Consider the following 22,453-nt stretch of genomic DNA (forward strand, 5'->3'; position numbering starts at 1 on the left):
GAGGGGGGGCTGTTGAGATTATTGGTCACATCAGTGCTTGTGTGTGTGAGTGACCTAGGTGTGATGTCACTCATGTGTAAGCTATGAGGTGTTGGTAGATTCCCACCCATGGCCAGTGTGGAGATGATCAAGGAGGTAGATTCCTACACATGGATGATTGAGATAATCGTGGAGGAATCTAAGGGTGTAGTAGTCGGGGACCTAGCTACTCATCCCTATGTAACCTATTTCCTTACACTCCCTCTGTAAAATTTTACAAAATTTATAAATCCCCTTATTTAAATATATTTTTTTCGTAGAGGAATTTTAAAGGTCCTTATGTGAGGTATACATTTCTATTTTTGGAGTCACTTTGGATGCAATGTGAAATACTCAAAATGTAAGATATCTACATTGTGTGCATTATTTGAATCCACACCCATGACATAGAGTTTCAAACTAGAGCAAGTTTGGGCCTAAGTTTGACTCTTGGAAGTCTCAAAAGACTAAGAGAAACAAAGACTAAACAAGAAAATAAATATGTGCAAAAACTAAGAGAAGCAAAGACCAAACAAGACAAATCATGTGTGCCATATACTAAGACTAAAGAAGTGTGTGTGAAGTCACTTGAAATAAGCAAAGAGTTCATGCAAGCCAAAAGAAATAGCATTTAATAGAAATACTAAGTCAAAGATTGAGAAATTTTTAAATGCTATACATCCTTCAAATATTACAAAACCATATGTATGGATGTTCCATCCAAGAGAAGGACAACAAATTTTAGATCAATCAAATTTAGAAAACAGTTGATGATGATACATACCACTTATCTATTTCCAAACACAAATTATCTAGAGCTTTCAAAGATAGGAAACTTTTATAAACTTCCTTGTGAATGATGGGACCAAGAACCATTTCCTCAACTCGGAGACCTAGGATGAGGGTTAGGAGAAAAGAGATAAATGTACTTCTTAAGTCTAAGGGATGATATCCTTGAGTTATGTGCAAGGGATAAAGACCTATCTTTGTTACTGCCATTAGTACATCTAAAACCTTGTGTGGATTGTTTTTGGAAGCCCATCCCTCTAGCACTTATTTTTTATATCTATTTCAAGACAATGCCTATTAGAGGACTTCGCTTCATCGATCTCATAGGAGACATAGAGTCTAGACCATCTCAAATCCAATTGAAATAGATTTATGTGAAATAGTGAATGAATGCCATATAGCCAATATGTACATGGATTTATGAGTTGAGTGCGACCTTGAAGTTTGATCCTACCTACTTCTTCTAATCTATCATATCCCCTTTCTTACAAACGATGGAGTACAACATAATCATATCACTAAGTGCATCATAATACATATAAATTGACAAATTATATATGGTCAATTCAAAGCCTCATTTTCATCTTAGTGCAAGTAATTTCAACCTCAATCTATGATTGAACATACAAACCACAACGCATACATCCTAAATATACTAGACAACCATTTAAAACTAGAAACATATACAACCATTTTATATACAAGCTACAATGACACCAAAATTTGAATAAACAATTAAATGTCAAAGACTTGATAATCACATTTAACAATGTAACGCATGACAACATCAAACAATGGTGTTGAAGCCCTAACTATCATATTAAATGTCAAAGACTTGATAATCACATTTAACTACGTAAAGTATGAAAACATCAAAAGCCAAAAGCCGAATGAAGGACCAAGCGTTGAAGCCCTGACTATCATATTTTATGGTAACCTACAATGACACCGAGAACCAAATACATGACCACATGTAAGAGTTGAACCAATTATTTTATGATGCATATTCTAACGAAACTAAAAGGTCAAATAAATGACTAAGTGTCGAAGCCTAGTTTTTTTGTAAATTACATACCTAAAGAACAACACCAGAAATCAAATAAATGTTCAATCCTATAACCTTCTAAGGTCGAAAAACAACACATACAATCAAATAATATGACTAAGTATCAATCTTATTTTAAAAAAAGAATAAGGAGTCCTTATAACGACATCACAATATGAGTATTATGACCAAATATCGAAATGTAGACTTGCTTATCTAATCAATCCATGGAAGTGAATTTTTAAGGTCATTCTTTCTACATTTCTTCCTATGCAACACTAGCATAGGTGGTTTGAAACCACTCTTCTCATCAAGATGTTAAACTAAGCAAGTGAAGTTTCATGATTGGCCTTGCATTCGTTTTTTGAAAATTACATGCTTTTTTTAAAACATATTTTTGAGTCATATTAAACTTAGATCAAAGCATAAGCCAAAAGCATTGACATAGTCCAAATCTCCAATGTCTTTAGAGGTCCCAGAAATTTGCTTGAGCCTGTCACCTTATTGTCACTAGTTTGCTTCTTGAGGTGTGCAAATCTCTTCCCAAGGTGACTAGAAGTGCCACTAGGACTCTCATGGCATTTTCCATTAGCATGACAGGAGACTTGGAGGGTAGTTCCAATAATTGGATGGATGGGTGAATGCTAAATTTGTAGACCCTAAGGCTCATTTGTTGTGGTAGCTTGAACGTTGCAAGCTGTATTGATCTGCATGCAAAAGCAAGCTTCCTGGTGAAGAATACAGGAAAGAGGCTATTACCGGACTACCACCACAACAAAATTCTGCAAGAGTCTGAAAGCTGCTATCGACCACAAAGACGCCGATCGATATATGAAATACTGGAAGTCGAGAAGACCTCGGAGTATAAGAGGCTCTTGACATTCTTGTAGATCTGGAGTCCACAGGTACTCTTCAACAAGACAAAGCTCGGGATAGTTACTGAAGCACTGGTCTATTCGTACGACTCTTATTTATGGAGAAAGTTCAGTGAAATGTGGCATAGAGCATACACCCCTAAATACAGAAGCCTCGGAGAAGATCAAAGCGTGGCACCTCAAAAAATGAAAAGGCTTTGGGGATTATTGGAAGAGCTCTCGGGCCAGATTGCTTTCACCATATCTATATTTTTCTTACTGCAGCAGTAGAGAATTGGAGTATGCTTGAATCCCTATTCGGGTCCAGACTTAGAAACTCAAAATTGTATTGAAGCAACAACTCTTTAGCCTTCAAATGGGAGAGACAAATACTTTAGGTTCATATCTCAATCATATGCAATCTCTTATGAAGCAGCTGGGAGCACTTGGAGCCAGAGTAGAGGATGAAGATGCAAAGGCTATTCTCCTATCAAGCGTACCACTGTAATATGAGGAGCTGATCGCAATTCTAGGGTAAGCTCTGAATCAATGCATTTTAAAGAAGCTGTAGCGATGGTTTTAATTGAAGACCGAAGCTCCCAAGTTGATCGAGAAGTGACACAGACACGGCCTGAGATAACATCTAGAAGATACCTGGAAAAATAAGAAATGCAAGTACTGTAAACGAGAAGGTCTTATTGAAACCGATTGTTACAAGAAGGTATATGATACACAGCAGAAGACGAAGGATGAAGTGAAGAACAAGAAGGAGAAGGCATGTCTAGTAGACGTTAATGAAGATGATACAAATGAATTTGCAGGGATTGTTGTTGAAGATGACATAAGCAACCAAGATTATGCTTTCTGAAAGAAAATGGATGCCCTTGTAACCTGCAATGAATTGACCTTTGTGGGGGGTGTGATATTGCTATTCGGATCTTGTTCTTGCAGTATGTGATAGGTTGAATTTTGTAGGGAGAAGGGTACGGTTGTGAGTCTCTTGTAACTTGAAAAAGCTAACCTTTGTGGGGAGACAGTATTAATGGTTGATATTCAGGTTGTTCTTGTAGCTCGAGAATAGTGGGCTAACCTGTGTGGACTCTGTGACTTTTGTAGCGAGAAGGGTACAGTTGTGAGTCTCTTGTAGCTTGTGGAGAGACAGGATTGATGGTTGATATTCAGGTTGTTCTTGTAGCTCGAGAATATTGGGCTAACCTATGTGGGGAACAACAAGTCAGATAGTTATACTTGCATAAGTTTATTGGCATCCTCTACCCCATTGAGGGGGGGAAGGTTGGGATGTGTGCATTCACCTTCATAAGGTGGTATTTGGATCTTTACAATGATTGGACCAAGCTGCTATTGCATCTCGCAGGCCATTCCGTGGAGGGACCTGTGGAGGCAGTGGAGGGACGGCGGTTGTTGATTGATAGTTACAACGTCTATAAAGAGTGCACATCCTGAGTCAATAGTTGTATAGAGTCACAAAATAGGACTTTTGTGAGCTCTTCCAAGAGATGTTGTGTGGCAAAATTTTGTGTTGATCTTCTCTGATTTTTGTACTTCAAATGTTCTAGAAGAATAGAAGAATTTTTATTTGCATTGATAACAATTTCCATAGCCTACTATTGAATAGGTAGAACTAAATTATTCCTACACATGATGTGGATGATATGTACATATTCCAAATAGCTATAGGAAAAGTTAGATCCAAAGAGAACTCAGGGTATCTTTCTCGGATATAGCCAACAATAAAAGGCATTTAGGCTATAAGATCAAGAGTTAACAAGGTCATGGTCAACCGTGATGTTGTGTTTCATGAGAAGCCACATATAGTAGAGAAAGAGATGGCTCCCTCCACTTCATCATCAGCCAAAAGATTTAATCATCTTATGTTTAGAACAAGATTAGAATTAAATTTGGGGAGGAGCAATCTAAGGAGGAGACTCCACCATCACCACAACCTACCTTGCACAAGGTAGGCCACTTCCAGGTGGGCATGATAACTCTTTGATGGGAAGAACTCAGCTCCAATCACGAAGGAGTCACATATAGAGATACTTCAAAGGCCAAATGGATAGAGGAGTATTTGCTAAGATTTTGCGATATGTAATAGCCAAGTGTGAGGCTTGGTAATTTTGTCATCAAGGACATATATTTACCTTCTCTATTTTGGGAATGCTTAACAAGTATTGAGAAGGATGCTTTGTAATATTTTTGGCTCTAAAAAGCTATTTTAAAATACATTATAAATACTCAAGGTGTGGATACGAGCCACACACCTTGAGGAGGGAGATTGTAACCAATGTGCTGTTGCTTCTTGTCTCTTGGTTTTCATGCATTTGGTAATAGCAATTCACTTAACGTGACAAGAGCTGAATAGGGGGCCACAATGAGTGAAAAATAATAATCTTTCGATTAATCGTAGAAAACGTTAGCTAAGGTTATTTTGAGTATGTTATTTTGGTAATAGCGGTGCCAAACACTACTCAATCCCTATGGAAGCAAGGGGAAGGATAAGCATGGGCCAACTAAGGATCCAATCACCATAAAGGTCGTATCACCTGCACGTCAGAAGATCCAAAAGTGAATGCGAAGGAGGGTCGAGACTCGAGAAAGCTACCTGGTTGACTACGTCCATGTAAGACCACCGGCCTAACCGAAAAAATTCATGTAGGAGCATTAGCAGTGCGAGCGCTGACCAGTTGGGGTAAAGGCAGGGCTCCCACTAGAGATCCGTGGGATGGGGGAGGAAACCCTAGAAGAGGTCGGAGTGCAGGGGCTTTCCTTCCCTTCCTGCTGACTTGTGGCTCTTCAAAGGGAGAGGCAGAAGAAGTCTGAATACTGGAGAGCACGGGGGCGGTTGGGAGATCCAGGGGAGGAGGGCCTTAGGGAGAGGGGGGGGCAGCGGAGGGGGGGGGGGTGGGGAGGCAGGGGATAAGGGAAAGGCGGGCGGGGAGGGGGAGCTTAAGTCTGGGAAGGGACGCTCCTCAACTCCATGAGAGCCACTCGAGGCGACGGCGGCGCTAAAGAAAAAGTCGTCCTAGGAGCTAGCGCAGAAGAAGAGGCAGCATGATGATTTGTCGGAGGGAAGGAGGTGGGGGGGGGGGTAGGATCGATCTGCATCTTCTCCTTCCCTTTCTTTTGCCATGATTGGTCACCATGCCATCTTCTCTTCTTCCGGTTACAAACTGTAGTCCACTCAGAGTCGAATGTCAAACCGTATTTGGTACGCTTCCCTCCCTGGCCCTGAGCTTGTTGTGGTGAGGGGGGGGGGGGTGCACTATATGGAGTCTTATATGGACTATTGTTGTGTCGGCGTGGCAGCATTCATAGGCAAGGATCTAAGTGAAGTCCATCCGTCTCGTTCTGGCCTCCTACTCATCACAATGAGTGGCCTTGGGATAGATCTTTGCCTGATGATCAAAAGCATGATGTCGCAGCACTGGCCGGGGAGCCCCATGTATGAAACTCGCTGGCGGACAGGATTGCCCTCAACCCCAACTAAGGAAATGTAATCAAGGAGGTCTATGATCAACTCCATTGTGACTCTAATCTTGGGGACCTCATCCCCAAGAACCAAGTCACGAAAAGACTGCATCAGGGGGATACCAAATCGACTTCCCAATGATGGGAGCAGATGTCGGAATTGCATCGCCAAACTTGGGGAGCTAACCTTGACTGGAAAGCGGGATACCTGATGAATACGCTCAAACCTCTCCACGGTGAATGTCGGAAACCAACTGATGAGAGTGACGAGACGTGCACCAATCTGAAGTGGACTGCGGGCTTGAAGCTCTAGCGCTACTAACTCAGAGTGCATCCAGATCAGGAATATTCCACTACCAAGAAAAACCGTCTCGACGATGTGGCTCGCCTTTAACTGTAGGCTAGCCTACAGCTAGTCCCTCAGCTCAGAGCACGAGGGGGCATCACCAACAATCCAACCAAGAAGGGTGATCTTCTTCAGGTCATCTATTCGTCATTGTATATTATCCAACTCCTCGATTCACGAGCAGGCCAAGAGGTGGGGATGGGCTCGGGGAGCTCGTCGGTGCCAGGACTAAAGCCGCCATGCTGGATATGAAGAATAGAACCCCAAATGCATGTTGCGAGAAAGGGCACTTGGGTAGGGGGGAGAAATGACAGAGCGGGAGAGAAAGGAGAAGGGCCTGGGAGATAAAGGAAAAAAAGAGGGAGAACTAGGAGAGAAGGGAGGGGGCGGGGCAAGAGGGGGTGGCAGGGCGGGACAGGTGGAAAGAGAGAGGGGAGGGGAGGGGAGAAAGGAGGGAAGAGAGAAAGGACGCGGGAGGGGAGGGGAGGGGAGGGGAGAAAGGAGGGGATGAGAGAAGCCCACGGGGGGGAGCCCACAGGGTGGGACTAGAGACCCGCAGGGAGGAGGGAGGTTCTCCGTGGGGGGCAGGTGCCGCACGGACACAGGGCTAGCCTGCAAGGGCGGAGTGACTGCCTTGTAGGAGGGGCGACTACCCCTCGAGTAGGAGCAAGCCGAGGGGGGGGACTCGACCGAGGAGAGGGCGGGGAAGAGGAAGGAGAGGCCGAGAGAGGGCAGAGGGCGAAGGGCTAGGCAAGGGAGGGGAGCAACAAGGGGGAGGGCTTGCAATAACTTCCTAAGCCAAACACATTCCACTTTAGCTATAAAAGCTGCTCCATACTCAGCCTCACAACTAGGTGTGGCAACTGTAGTCTACTTCTTGCTATAGATGTGGCAAATGTATTCTACTTACCGAACCAAGAGGTGCATGAAGTTCTATGAAGTAATTTCCACAATGTGACACATGGGTGTCAAAACAACCAACACAATCATTATTAGTGAATCCATGCAATACAAGTGATGAATCAGCCCTATAAAGAAGGCCTAAATGCTGAGTTCCTTTGAGGTACATGAAAACACGTTTCACTAGGGGGGCTGTGCATCTTAATTGGGAGACCACATACTAGAGATCTGGCCTAGTGTGGCACAAGTAAATCAAATATCCAATTGCCTACTACTGATAGAGAGTGATATCGCATACATCACTACCATCCTTAGTGGAGAAATGAAAACCAGGCTCTAATGGTGTGGAAACTCGCTTGCAATCCTCAAACTGAAAATGTTGCAAAAGACATCCAATATATTTGGATTGTGACATCATAATATCCCCCTCAATGCTAGCAAATTGTATGCCCAGTTAGTAATGCAACAACCCACGATCACAGCTAGTTTGGAGAGGGACTTTAGTCATTCTCTCTCGTACCTCTCCTGACCTAGGCACAATTTTCTAACAGGACCCACCAGTTAAGCTGGTCAGTTTACTGGTGTGCAACGATAGGATTTGACGCCCATCTTCCCTTCCGAGAGCCGTCTACCCGTCGTATGAAGGCCAACTTGAGACGAAACCTGTCAAAGGACGAGCTAGACAAAAAATTTCCCTTCCATAAGGATGTGCAAAAAATTTATACACTTGTCAAAAGAAGGGCAACTTTTTGAAATGCCCTTCAAAAATAAAATTTAAAATTATATGTCCAGCCTGCCCTGCATGCTAAATTAATGTCATTGAATTTTGGTGAAGGGGTAGTTGGAACTTGGAAGTTATCAAAACTTGTCATTGGGCAGGAGATGTGTGTGTGTGTGTGTAAAAGGCCTTTGGTTAGTTAATTAAAGCAATGTGAAACAAAAGGAATAAAAGAAATACAATTGTAGTGAAGCCTTACAAAGCAAAGGACACAATGGATGAGAACGTTGGAACTTGTAGAGTAATTTTGGTAAAGGGATAAAGGGGTAATTTAGGTTAGCGAACGCCGTCTCTCTCTCTCTCCCTCTGGTATTTGCCTTGCGTGCGCCGTGCAGCGAGTGCCAGCGAGTTTGGCCCTCTTTCCCTGCAAGCTACTACCTTGCTCTTGAGCTAATGCCAATCTTTACCCTTGGCCAGCTCCATTTCCGGGCTCTCAAGAATCATGTGCCAGCTGCTTACTCCCTGTATATGATTAAGGCGGACCTGTTTTCATTCGAGCATTTGCAGACCGCTGAGCAAACCAGCTCCTTCTTGGCAGCGACCCTCGGCCCAGGAGTCAGGACTCGGTGGCCTCTGGCCCTATTTATGAAGCCCCCCCCTGCCTCAGTTCTCAACTTCTCACTCCACTCCAGCGGCCAGCCTCCTCCTGCGGCCTGCCCAGTGCCCAGTGCCTTCCTGCTTCTAGTTCGAACTTCGCCCTCCTTCCTGGCCTCTGCTCCCTGCTCGAGCCTCTGCAATGATGAGAGTCTATTATTATTGGAATTTGGGTGGTCTCGCAGGGATTGATTGAACGTTAATCTTATCTAACTGTTGTGTCTAAAGGGTGATGTCGGCATGCAATTGTATGTTTATTAAATTGGAGCCGGCCTTACTATCACACCATGGAATTTGTGATTGAATGTGTCTGCGCCTGAGTAAGCCACCGTGGTCCGTTCCTTTTGCTCGGTTCTCAGTCTTGCCTGAGACAATGTCTTGTTGTTGGATGGTAAGCTTGCTGTATAATATGCGCCACACTGTGTTATTTTAACATTCCTGTCTCATCACGGTAAACCGCATGGTAACTCAACATCCTGCTCGTGTTGTTGCTGTGGGCTCTGTCGTGAGTCCGCAGTGTGCACCTTGCCTGCTGCTGTCCAGCTCACTTCAGCCCTTGGCCACCTTGCTTCCTGCCCACCTCTCCCTCAGTTCGGCACTTATTTCAGCCCTTTTCTCTGGCTCCTGGGGTGCTTCCCTCCCAGAGGTGTCCAGAATTTGTCTGCAGTATTCAGCCATCGTTTCCAGTTGATTCAGTCGATGTTGTCACCTTCAAGTGCTTCAGAATATCAGGAAAGTTTTGAAGGTATGCTCAAAGACCCCTTCTTAGGTTATATTCATTAGAAGTTAGCAACAGCATATTGCGTTTGTTGTTTGAATTTCATGATATTAATCTACTTGTGCAGCCAAAATTCAAATGCTCATGTGTTAGTACGAGACTATGCTGTAGCCTGCCGGTGACCTTGCCCAGGTGAGTTAACTGCTATCTTCAGTTATCTTATATGCATAATGCATGGTTGTCTTTTACTCTTTGTTACTACCCCAGTAAGCACAGCGCTGGGAAACTTGACCATGGGCTACATCACAGCGCTGGGAAACTTGACCATGGTGAGATTAGGAAAGGGGAAAGGGAAACAGAAACGATGCCTTTAGAGAAACAGAGTTTCTGCAGTTTCAGCCAGGAAATTGCCATTTCATATTACTATGGTGTAGGGTTCTTGGGCTGCAGCCGTGAACACAACAACTGGACGCTTCAATGCAGTCAAGTTGCCATCTTTTTGGGTGCATGCTTAGCTGTTAACTGTACTGTGTGGTAGCAGCGGGAACTGCACTGACTGGTGGACGATTCATCCACGGCATCATCTGGAGTAATCTAACTTCTAGTTCTAAGTCTTTCAAATAGTGAACACAATCTATATGGACCAAAGACATCATCCAAGGAATTCAAGAGTCATCAAGTCTTGAGACGACATTGATTACAACCACCACATTATCTCCAAGATCTAAAGGTTGGTCTTCTTTTCACGCATTATCTTTACTTGTGAATTCTATGACTACTTGCACAAGACATGAAATCGTTGGCATACTAAGCATGAAGCTTAATAATGTATTTATTCAAAGAACACTGCCTACATTATAGACTAAGGATAGAAAAAGATATGAGATTTATAGCAGTATCTTGAAAACTTCACAGCATTTCAAATCACATTATTATTTATTGTTATGTACAGAATATGGCGCCACTTGGTCGACCTGAAAAAAGCAAAAAACAGAAAACCCTTGAGCAATCTCTTGGGCTTCATGGTCTAGTTACTAATGTAACAAGTGATCAACGTAATGCTGCCACTTCTAGTCAAGTTGTGGCTGCACAAGAAGCCACAAAAGAGAAAAAAAAGTATGAGCGGATTTTCTTGGAAAGTTGGAAAATTTCGCATACATGGGTTTTCCCTATTGATGGACCTGATGGAAAAGAGAGGCTCAAATGCAGGTGGTGTACCTATGCACACAAAAGGAATCCTTATGCTCAACCTCAAGGTGCTACAACTAAACAAAGGAGTGCCTTAGATGAGCATAGTCTCTCTAAAGAGCATATACAGGCAAAGGCTATATGGGAAGAACATGAGAGTCGCTCAACACTTCCCATTGAGAAGCATATTGCGATTATGACAGATGATGAGAAGGATAGGATTGTCACGGTCATGCAAAGCATGTGGTATGTACTCAAAAGAAATTTACCTCTTGAAGAGTTTCCACACCAATGCAACTTTCAAAGATTTTTGCGCACACCTAATATGCCAATTACTAGTGAGTACTCTGCGTACACTAGTAAAGATGCAGGAAAGGAATTTGCCAAGGCAATCAAACATGTATATTGGAATAGATTAAAGAAGGACATTGTTGAGAGTCCTTTTTACTCTATTCAAATCGATGAGAGTACTGATATTAGTACAAAACAATACATGATTGTTTACATCACGTACATGCAAAATTGTGGAAATGGCCCAATATGTACATGCTTTGTGGAACTCTTGCCAATCGAAAATGGTGATGCAGAGGCCTTAAGTAAAACTTTGCTTGACTTTTTGGCCAAAATGGAGTTGCCTTTGCACAAGATGATTGGTATTGCTACCGATGGTGCAAGTGTCATGACAGGCTCAGCAAATGGTGTGGTTGCAAGGTTGAAGCAAAATATTCCACATCTTTTGAGCTTTCATTGTGTTGCTCATAGGGAGTCACTTGCAGCTGGAGATGCATTTAAAGTGTTCAAAGAGTTCAAGTTTGTGGATAAGATTGCAAAAAAGCTCTTTGAGTGGGTTTGTAGATCGGCAAAGAGACATGCAGCTCTTGCAGAAATTGTAAAGGCATTCAATCTTGGTAGACATGGAAAATTGAAATTGTTAAAGATGCACGATGTAAGGTGGTTGTCTTGAGGTCAAGTCATGGTTAGAGTGGTGCGTCTGATGCCAGCTTTGTTGACAGCATTGAAGCATGAAGATAGTGAGTTATATGCATCATTGACAAACTATAAGGTGCAATTTCTTTTGAATTTCTTTGCCGATGTGCTTGGAGAATTAAATGTGCTCAATTGCAAGCTCCAAGAGGAGCATCCAGATATTTCTGCTATTGGAAGTCATCTAAAGTCTGTTGTAGAGACACTTCAAATGTCTTTCTTGGGTCGAGTATTTGGCTTTGATACAAAACACACACATGCTTTTTTGACCATGGCTCATGGACAAAATGGGGTGGTGAGTTTTACAGATAGTGCTGGCAAAATACACTCACATGTCTTACACTTGGGGCCTATGTGTGAAGGAGATATTGTGAATGCATATGAAACTCTACATATAGTGATTGAGAATTTAGTAATGATGGCTACTACTTATGTTAGAAGTTTAGTGGATGCTTTATGGAATCGTTTTAAGGTTGATTTTGAGTTGTTTGAAGCTGTGAAGTATTTTACTCCAAGAGACTATAATGAAGATTTAGAAAAGCTTGATGATGCCTCACGACTATGGTTGGAAACTCTTTGCAAGCACTTTGGAAAGGAATCTGGCTCTTTCATGAATGAGGTTGAATGCAAAGGAGAGCGTAGATCTTTTGTCTCACGGATGCGAAATTGTTTTAAGCAAAAGAATATGCATACTGCTTGGCAAGATTGTTGTAATCATGAAGAATGGGAATTCTCTTTTCCATGGACTATGAAGCTTTGGAGAGCCTTGCTTTTGTTACCTCTTTCATCTGTAGCATGTGAGAGAGGTTTCTCAAAGATGAATAAAATCAAGGACAAGTTTCGGAATAGGTTATCCCTTGATATGTTGGGATTGGTGATGTTTGTGGGATTGAATACTCCCAAGGTAGACAACCCTGAAGACATGCTTTGGGATGAATGTTTTGAAGCTTGGAAAGCTATGAAGAGTAGAAGATCAAGATCCATGGAGACCACTTCTATACGAGAAGCTTGAATTTGAAGTTTCCTTCTTATGCATTTTGGATTTTTAGGTTCCAGGGCACTTTTTACCCTCTTTAAGAGGGGTTTTTTCCCCTGGGTTTTTATTTGCTTTCTATTATATTGGCCTTGTATACATTATTCAATTTGCATATTCAAGGGCTTAATGTGAAGATTTTGTTGAAGATTTTTAGATTAAGGTGAGATTAAGTGATTTAAATATTGTATGAAGTGAAGATCTTGTCTAATTCATTTAAAGTTATCATGAAAATCTCTCTTATGATGTAAGTTGTTTATATGAATTCAAATAAATTTACTTTGGATAAATGTAGTGATAAAAGTTACCATGAGATGATGATTGTACGATCTTCTGTGTTAGTACCATAAATTTATAACTTTTTCTTATATAGATAAATATGGATATGCTTTTAAATGTCAATAAGTATTATGCAATTGATAACTGATAACGATCTTAAAATAAAATCTTGTAAACACAATACAAAATGCTTTGTATCTATTTGTACATGACTCAAGCATCACGATGATCTTTCGATAGGAAAATTTTTTATTCATCTGTCATTAGACGGGCATTGTAGAAATTTGTTCTTCTTGAAAGAAGGGCAAAATTTTTAGGTGTCTGTCATATGAAAGATTTGGGTGCCCTTCAAATCCTATCGTTGCTGGTGTGCATCCCCCTGACCTGACCCATGGGATCTAATATTGAGAAAGCACACTGCAGCCACACATTAGGGCAGGAGGACAACACGCCAAGCCACACGGTCTTGGTCAAATATTGTTCACTCGTTGAAAGGAAAATGGGACAGCATGCAGGGTTCCTAAGTCCTAGCAAGCGTGACATGGGTGCTTGATGAGGACCTGGCACTGTCAGGGTCTCTTTTTTGATTTCTGTGCATCTCCTCTGCGTGGTGAATCTTTCCTCCCCCACATCTCAATGTCTCATACCCTGAGAGAGTTTTCCATGGAGTGATAGGGGCCTTTCTCCCCCTTTTTGTATTTCAGGGCTTGGCACCTCTTGCCTTTTTGGCAGGTTCTCAGCCTCAGCTGATGTAATTCCTGGTTTGTCTTGGTAATATGCTTGGCTCTTCTTTTCCGAAAAAAAAAAAAGTCTCTAACTGCCATGCAATTATTTCATAAAAGATCCGACTTATGAATCAACAGATGTCTAATTGTCTCTAACTGACATGGCAATTCTTCCATAAAAAATAGACCGATGAAGCCTATTAAAATAATCTGGATCTTTGTAAATAATATCCTGGAATTCTTAAACAAGAAACTGACAAATCATCTGTTTAAATTGAATAATGTTAGAAGAGAATATTCAAAGCTTCAAATTATTAGACAAAAGGCAGAAGCTAGCTTAGTGAACAGCACAATCAGTGCACATGATTTCTGTAAATTTGCAGAACTGAAGTAGCATGACATAATAGAAACATAAGAAAGTACTGTAAATATTGAACAGTTGCAACTTTTGTGGGCCTTGCTCTTTTCAAATTAATTGACCCTGCCGAGACTTCATTCACTCTACCCCTCTACTAACACTTTGAAATGCATGAAGTGCAGATACAATAATCCCAAGAACCCTTCTGAATTTTCCAACTCTGAAAACTAAAGGTGGTCTGAAAACCACCATCATCAAGCTGACCCACTGAAAGACATCATCACTTTGGCCAGTCGTAACAGAGGTTCCAACACAAAACAGCAGCCGTTGTTTGCAAGCCTTCTTCAAAAGCTCAAGCACTTCTTCCCTATCCCTGTTTTTAGGAAGGTAGGCTGTCCTAACAGTACCAGCATATGGTCTTCCAGGGTTTGGATGCTCAGCAGTCTGCTCCAGGATTTACCAGAAACCAAGATTTTCAGGATATTAAAAATTTTCACATCATGCAGAAAATTCAAGTCAACAGTTCACAACCAACAATGTTCCTCAAAAATGGCTTTAAAAAACTACAAAACATATCATTTGAAGACTACCTTTCCCAACAAGTAAAAATGAAGAGGAGATGGAAGAAAGAAGATGGTAAGAGAAGAGGGGTGGATTATGAAAGAATCCTAAGATGAGCACACATATAACATTCTCCTTTATACCTATTACCAAATATGTTATTGAATAATACCCCCTGGAGGCCAGCATTCTGCCTTCTACAAAAATATGAAATTTTGATAGTAGTGCTCCAACAAAAAAAAAAAAAACAAATATTTTATTACAAGAATGAAAAAGAATTTATTACATCTGCAAAAAAAACCAAAGGGACTATGAGACCAAAAAAGTGTTACATAGATATGCTGAGACGATGGAAGACTATTTCTATCTCACGACATCGGGCTCAGATCTGTACTCTCGATATGGTACTTGTACAGCAGTTCAGAGCACAGGTTCCTCCATGGACACCTCTTGGGAGATTGTAGCCACAGCATTGTTTCCTGGCACATCTGGAGGGCCAGATACACAAACGCTATGGAGGGAGTGCAGATTCATCCATCCCAGACTATGGCTAGTATATGGACTGATATTGTTCACACTCTGATGGCCATTTGGGATCGTATTCAGGGGCCTTCTCGTAGAGCATCTGCCAGAAGGGTTGTTTTTTTCAGAGAATGGAGGGGCTCTCCCTTCTGCTCTGAGACTACTACAGGGATGAGGTGGCATTTCCAGCCTCCACCCTGGATTTTTACTACCTCTCTTACTTAGGAGTTAGTGTTTTTTCATGCATGACATGTACTTATGCCTTGGAGTTTACTCCGGCATCTTCTTTCATACTTAATAGAAGTCTATTTTTTGAAAAAAAAAAAGACGATGGAAGACTAAAAAGAGACAAGGAAGGGAAAGGGAAACAGGGTATAGAACCTGCTCTCCTCACAACAAAATGTTATCTTCTCGATTCATTTTATATTTTACGCAGAAAAACTTGCTATAGACATGAATTTTGTGCTATACCATCTAGAGTCCCGATTTGCACCCAATAGACTATAACGTTTCATATTTTTGCTAAATAGTGTCCCTTCAGCCTTGACTTTTGGGCCTTGACTTGAGGAAAACGCCATCATAAGGCCTGCTATATCTTATCTGAAACAGCACGTCTTAGCATGGAAAAAGAACCGGGCCCAAAAGGAAATGCATATTGACACATGGATCCAAGCTAATGCAGAATCCTATAATAGAAATAACAATCAGGATGCCTTATATAATGAAATGTCCTCCCACAAATCATAGACAATGGATGCCAGAAATGCACACACAAAGAATGATTTGATTGCACATAGGATCAAGTTTATGTACATGTGTGGAGAAGGTCTTCCAATGCAGGTGTATAGGAAAATTCCCTTGGTGAGGTTTGCCCCCCGTAAGGTATTTGCTTTACTGATGGAGAACTGTATACAAATTGTGAGCATGAATAGCTCCTTGGGCATGCCTTGGCATAGCCCTAACTGTCTAGAACTCCTTGACTGATTTGGATCTCTTTCCCTTAGCTGGATGGAGCTCCTCCCTGTTGGACATGGCTGTCTTTGGTCCTCCTGGATGGCTTCTAGCTGCTCCTTTAGGCTGGATCTTGGTAGACGACTGCTGGAGAGGCTAGGGCTGAGCTTGGCACTGGCTGAGGAGGCTGATGGAGGGTTGCAACTGCATGGTTTGCTGCTGGAACTGAGTCGCCAGGTAAGGACTGCAAAGGCGACTTGCTTGCTGGCTGAGAGTCTGAGACTTGCTGAAACTGAGGGCTAGAAGGCTGTAGACTGAGCCTTCTTGCTGCACTGAAGTGCTGGATTGGCTGAGCACTTGATGAATGGAATGGAGGGCTGGGGTCTATTATATAGGCTGGAGGAAATCTGCAGACTAGATGGCCGACCAGGTCTGCAAACTGGTCGGCCTATATGCTGACTGAAATGGCCGACTTCCTGGAGCTGGTCGGCTGGCATTTAATGCTTAGTTGGCCGACTTTATTGCTGCTGGTCTGCTGCCATAAATTGCCCTATTGGTCGGCCTATTTGGGCCGTCTTCTGGCAGTCTTCTGCTGCTGCCAATAGTCGGCTATCTGGCTGTAGCTTAGTCGACTGTTCTATGGGCACTTTAGCACCTATTTTGGCTACCATGACTGGATACCTTTGCTGCCCTTTGTCTACTGCAACTGATGCCCTCAACGATGAGGTACTTTGCCTTGTACTTTGTCCTCTGCTTGGCCTTTGACTGAGGCACTTATCTTATGCCATCCTTGACCATGAATAGGTCTTTGTTTTGGCAAACCCTAACCTAGGCTTGACCTAACTAAGTTCTCCAGTGGGATCTGGACTTATCTGTTAACCCTAAGGCTCTTTGACCTAGGTAGCTCATGGCCTGATTGTCCCTGGACAAGGGCTCATAGTGGCCATGGCTTCCACATGTCACCTATAATGGGTTCTAACTATGTTACAGAGCTCATCTGAGCTTAGCAGTCATGACACATGCCACCATGAGAATGGTGCATGTGACATCCCATCCTGCTTAACTTGTTACAGGGGTGTGAATTGCGATCCTTTATCTTCACTTTCCTCCCATGGATTGGAGACTTGAATCCTTTTTACTGAAGCTCAAACTGTGACTGAGTCTTGCTCTACAACTGGATCTGAATCTGGATCTGGATCTGTGTGCTGAAACTTTTGCTGAGATGCTCCTCCGGGGTGCTGTGGAAGATGAACCTCCTGTGGTTGAAACAATAGCTCCCTGTAGACTCCTGAGAATCTACTTGGAGCTTCTGAAACCTGATTGGCCCACCATGCTGCTGTGAACTCTGATGGTGGTCCATAACACTGAATGTCTACATTGGTATCAGAGCCAAGTACTGGCAATCACAAGAAGATAGTATCCAAGCTCACCAATGGTAGATACATTAGTATGCTACATTGGTATCAGAGCCAAGTTATGGCAATCACAAGAAGATAGCATCCAAAGTATGCTAGATGCATCAGAACTTTGGAGTAGCAACACCACAAGAAGGTGCTAAAGCTTCTTACCCAAGCATGGGGTAGAGCTTTCAGAGGAGCACCAAGAGCAAATCCAGCAACATGGAAGAGAAGGAGAGAGACCCAGGAAAAGTTTTTCCCTCAAGTTCCCAGAGGGAAGAAGAAGAAGAAGATGCAGATCAAGTTTTGCTTCCGCACAGCTTCAAGAAGAAGATGCCTCAACTAAGCCGTCAGGGGAGCGGTCAGCAGAACTTTCCACGATGCAGATCAGCCTCGATTAGGAGCTCATTAGCAGTCAGAGACGACTCCAAGCAATCCTTCAGGAAAGGAGTCAACGGAAGGAAAGGTATATCAAGATGGTTCAAAATTGTTCTTTGCTTGATAGGCTTTGTCTTCCTAAGTTTTAGGAGCTCGACCATGACCCGAGGAGCAGCAAATCCAAGCCTACGTCCAGGAGTTGTTCCACACAGAAGCAGATGACCCCGCTTTGGCTAGAGCATACCCGCAGGGTTCAAGAAGAAGAAGGTGCTATTCATCAAGAGGACTCACAGACGGACGTTGAGTTCGAAGAAGAGTCTCAGTAGGAGGATCCCTACCAGGAACCCTCAAGTTTAGAAAGTTCAGCTAGTTTTTCGAGGACACAGAAGATGCTTCTCCCCAGGAGGTCTCACAGGAGGACGACGTCTTTCAGCAGGAGCCACCACAGGAGGAGCCAGTTCAGGACCCATCTCAAGATTCTCCGGATCACCAGGAGGTTCCATGGTATGAGACAGTTTGGCTCACCAAACAAGCGGAGATCTCAAGGTCCCGGTTAGTAGTGGAGTCTACTCAACCGAAGGTCTCTAGGGAGGTACAGTGCCTCAAGCTCGAGCCTCAACAGGAGTGGCTTTCACAAGAGCTGCCAAGTTTACCGAGCGTTGCCACCCAGGAGATTCACCAGGGTTCCTCAGGATTTCCAGTCCAGGAGGGCTAAGCAGGAGGGAGCTTCTCAAGAAGATCCAGCAGTACAGGTCGAAGCAGTGCAGGTCCAAGAAGCTAAGCAGGAGGGGACCTCTCAAGTCCTCACAGGAGGGGCCACCTTCATTCCAGCAGTTCTAGGAGGGGAAACCCTCAGTTTCAACTCAAGGAGGGGAAACCCTCAACCAAGGCAAGGTAGACCAGCCATCTATCAGCTTGGAGGAGCCACTCTCTTCTATTCTTCCCCGCAGTTCCCCACGGAGGTGACAGGTGTGCCAGACTTCAGGAGGGAGGACCCGCTTCTGACCTCAGCAGATACCCGCAGTTCTCAGTTAGAGGAGGAGCCCTGCTCTTTCTCAGGTCCTCAGCTTCAGTCTTAGGAGAAGGCCGGTCCCATGCCTTGTCTTCTCACCATCCCCCAGGACCAGTTACAGAAGGAGTTCCAGCTTTGTGCTTCAGTTTCTCAGGAGGAGTCCCATGACTTCTCTACAGTACTTCAGCACGGGCCTCAGTTGTCTGATTCAGATTCTCAGGAGGAGTCGAGTTCCACGACCTGGCCCACAGATGCAGCTTCATCATGAGGAGTCCGTCATTATGCCTTGGCTTCTCACAGCTCCCCAGATTCAGTTCCAAGAGAAGTCAGGATTTGTTCCTTGCCTCTCACCCATTCCAGGGAGCTAGCTTCAGGAGGATTTAGGACTTGATCCTTGCTTCTCAACAGTGACAGGGACTCAGTGCTAGGAGGAGTGGAGAAATTTTTCATCAAACTAGAAGGTGTGTGAGAGCCATAACTGTGGAATTGGGGATGAGATACTACCATCCATGATCTCTCTCAGCATAATTTGATTGAATCCATCGAGAAAATCCAATAAGGATTTCCTATTAGTAATAAGTTCCTGGAGTTGCTCCTAAGTGCTACAATCCCGTGCATAATACGTCACTTCAAAAATTACGATCATGAACACTTTATTCAAATGTGGTGATAGGGATGTATTGTACATAAGTTGAAAATATTGGCTTTATATTTAGAAGGTGAGAAGAAGAAAAGAGTTTACCTTTTTTGTTTTGATCTTTACTAGATCCTGGTAGTACATGAGCATCCTTCAAAGAGTGTTGCAAAATCATCGATAATCGAAAGTCACATAATCTCTATCTAGAGCAAACTCATTCATATTTGAAATAACCATAAGCCTTGGTGATTTAATGATGTTAGTGATCATGTTTTTGGGGTTTGGCAATTTGAAATCAAGTTCTATAAGAGACTACCTTGATATTTGAAATTACCATAAGCCTTGGTAATTGAATAATGTTAATGATCGTATTTTTGGGGTTTGGCAATTCGAAATCGAATTCCATAAGACACTTCATTAATATTGTTGCATGGGTGACTCGAGTAATAGCGTCTCTCTATCCCATCTTGCTATTTCTTACCTCAATTTCTTTTGCCAACAGAATGGGGTTCAAACACAAACCATAGCTTTGGCATGTAGGTGGAATGCATGACAAGAAGAAGAGGGAAGAAAAACCATAGAAGAGGGAGGGGGAAAGGGAGAGAGGAACCTTATAGGAGAGCTCACCACGTCCCAAATTAATAAGAGTAATTGTCACAAGCGTAGTTTCCTGCACTGTAGATAATATGAAAATGTTCACGAAATTTGAAAACTATAAGTCGACTTTGTCTTGATGAGGAAGAAATAGTGTCCTAATAACACTTTGTAAGAAGAGCCATGAAGCAAGGGGCACAACACCGCATGCCATGTGATGTAATGAGCTTCCCAAAGTTGTCAGTGTTTTCTAGAATGAATGCTAGCATAGCGGAGTGACTATCTCTAGAGAGACCTGGCATAGCCATGAGAGACACTATCTTTGTACGTAGCTAGCCATTCACGAAAGGTCTCTAGCAAATTCTTGCTGGTATCCAATGGACTATTCCCAGTATGTCCGACCAAGTAGAACCACCGGATTTCTTAGGCACATCCAATCCACTAGAACCACGCTTGCCGACTATCAAAAACTAGACTGTTCTCCCCATTTTCATCCTTTCAAGTGTCATCTTTGGGGTCTTTCTTCTCATAAAGGTCCAGTCAGCGGAGATTAAATATCCACCGTCGGATGGGACCCAATTATCAGAGGGAAAGTGTCCCAATAATTAATTCCATGCTGCCAACCACCCTTCGAGCTGTTGTTTTCCTCCTTACCACGAGCCCCTCCCTCCATTTTCCTTACTACCATGAGCCCCTCCCTCCAGCCCTCCATGTGGGGGAACATGCCGTGGTCCGGAAATCCAGGTAGAAAAGTGCCTGAAATCCATGGACCGGCGAACATTGAATCCAACGAGTAGCGACGAGCACTTTCTTACCCGAAATCCTCCCTTAGCCCATTCCCTCACTACATTGACATCCATCACACTGCCTACCCATTCCCCACTACGTTCACGTCCATCACACTGACATCTCTTGCTTCCCTAATCTATGATGGTGTGCTCCTCTACTACTCTTACTAGTAGTTCCAACATGCCTCCACTACATCACATTCCCTTGATGCTTAAACTCAGATCCTCCATGAATTTTCTATACAACAAATGAAGATGCCCTTTTATAGAACCACGAAGCACTACCACGTCCCGGATTTCTTCAATGGTTTGCGAATGGATTTGGCTCAATACCTGCGGTATTCTTGGCAAATCTTTAAGGCGATTCAACTGTTCAGCTACCATGTTCACAGTAGCAACGCTAATCTTTTCCATGCTGAGGTATGGCAATTTGAAAGCTGGTAAATTACTCTCTCATCCGTTCATGAAGTCGGAAGGCACCTTTATTTCCCATTCAAATCTTCAATTCCTCTTGCTTTCCAAATAGGAAGATACTATGAGCATTTATTTTCCAATCTCCAAAGCTTTCATCAATTCAAAATGCCGAGAGAGACGGAATAACTTCCCCGTGCTTGTTGTTGAAACTTGCATCAATTACGCATCAATCACGAAGGACGTGATCATCGAAGATGGTAGATGATTAGGTTACCAAATAGGAAGAACCCTGATTATGCAGTAGTTGTCGGCGGATTCACACCAACTTCCAATTGAGGCCCTATAAAATGCATTGTAATTGACTTAATGAATATGAGCATTTTATTGAGTTAGTTCGTGCTTTCTTGAGTTGGTTATCTTGGCTTTCCATTGCTATGTAGTTTTTCTACATGGTATCAGAGCCGATACGTAGAGCCCCTTGAGAGTGCTCCCTTCAAACTGCCCACCCCTTTGTCCTTTTTTGCCTTTATTAAGAGAGATGGCCAATGCTGAGCCCAACACTGCCGCCACAAATAACTCCTCTTTGATCAATGCCACGATCATCGAGTATAAGGGAGTTAAGCCGTTTGATGGCACAGATTTCCAAATGTGGAAATGGAGAATGGAGATGCATCTCAGAGAGTGTGGCCATTGGGACCTGGTCAGAGGGAAGGTTTGGGTTCCCAATCGGGATGTTAGCACTTCTCAAATGATGAACGAAGAAGAGATCATCGTTGAAAAGGACAAAAGAGCCAAGTTTGCTCTATGCCGAGCCCTGGAGGATGGACAGGCTAAACAGATTCGACCATGCAAGACGTCCAAGGAGATATGGGACAAATTGATGTCCATATATGAACGTAGATCCCCTATTAGTTGGTGACAACTAAAAATGCAACTAATGAGCATTCGAATGAAGAACAACGAGCCCATTTTGAAGCACATTGAAAAGGTTCGGTCCATCATCGATGAACTTGCGGCAGTAGGAGCTCCGATCGAGGAAGAAGACCAAATATCGACCCTTCTCAACAGTCTACCTGAGGAGTATGAGACTTTGAATGTGAG

The 22,453-nt window shown here is 42.9% G+C and overlaps 3 protein-coding genes across 3 annotated transcripts; 2 read left to right on the plus strand and 1 right to left on the minus strand.

The window, feature by feature from the left end:
* Nucleotides 1–10,915: 10,915 nt before the first annotated feature.
* On the plus strand, nucleotides 10,916–11,683 carry LOC147611324 (uncharacterized). Its single transcript, XM_086784865.1, has one exon. The coding sequence runs from the start codon at nucleotides 10,916–10,918 to the stop codon at nucleotides 11,681–11,683; it is 768 nt and encodes a 255-aa protein (XP_086640991.1).
* A 21-nt stretch (nucleotides 11,684–11,704) lies between these two features.
* On the plus strand, nucleotides 11,705–12,715 carry LOC147611325 (uncharacterized). The gene has a single exon (XM_086784866.1). It carries the CDS (start codon nucleotides 11,714–11,716, stop codon nucleotides 12,713–12,715), a length of 1,002 nt encoding a protein of 333 aa, XP_086640992.1. The 5' UTR covers nucleotides 11,705–11,713.
* Nucleotides 12,716–14,236: 1,521 nt separating this feature from the next.
* LOC147611326 (uncharacterized) lies at nucleotides 14,237–21,373 on the minus strand. Its single transcript, XM_086784867.1, has 2 exons — nucleotides 21,272–21,373; nucleotides 14,237–14,542 (listed from the first exon to the last, which is right to left on the minus strand). Exons 1-2 carry the CDS (start codon nucleotides 21,350–21,352, stop codon nucleotides 14,237–14,239), a joined length of 387 nt encoding a protein of 128 aa, XP_086640993.1. The 5' UTR covers nucleotides 21,353–21,373.
* Between the last annotated feature and the right edge of the window lie 1,080 nt (nucleotides 21,374–22,453).

This window comes from Cibotium barometz, chromosome 47, assembly GCF_041138505.1.
Source record: "Cibotium barometz isolate CiBa-2024 chromosome 47, ASM4113850v1, whole genome shotgun sequence".
In the NCBI taxonomy this organism is placed as follows: Eukaryota; Viridiplantae; Streptophyta; class Polypodiopsida; order Cyatheales; family Cibotiaceae; genus Cibotium; species Cibotium barometz.

Coding starts and splice junctions, on each gene's coding strand:
- LOC147611324 (XM_086784865.1), top strand. CDS start 10,916: ATGACAGATGATGAGAAGGATAGGATTGTCACGGTCATGCAAAGCATG.
- LOC147611325 (XM_086784866.1), top strand. CDS start 11,714: ATGCCAGCTTTGTTGACAGCATTGAAGCATGAAGATAGTGAGTTATAT.
- LOC147611326 (XM_086784867.1), bottom strand. CDS start 21,352: ATGGAAAAGATTAGCGTTGCTACTGTGAACATGGTAGCTGAACAGTTG. Junction 14,543..21,271: donor ATTTGCCAAGAATACCGCAG/GTATTGAGCCAA, acceptor ATCCTGGAGCAG/ACTGCTGAGCATCCAAACCC.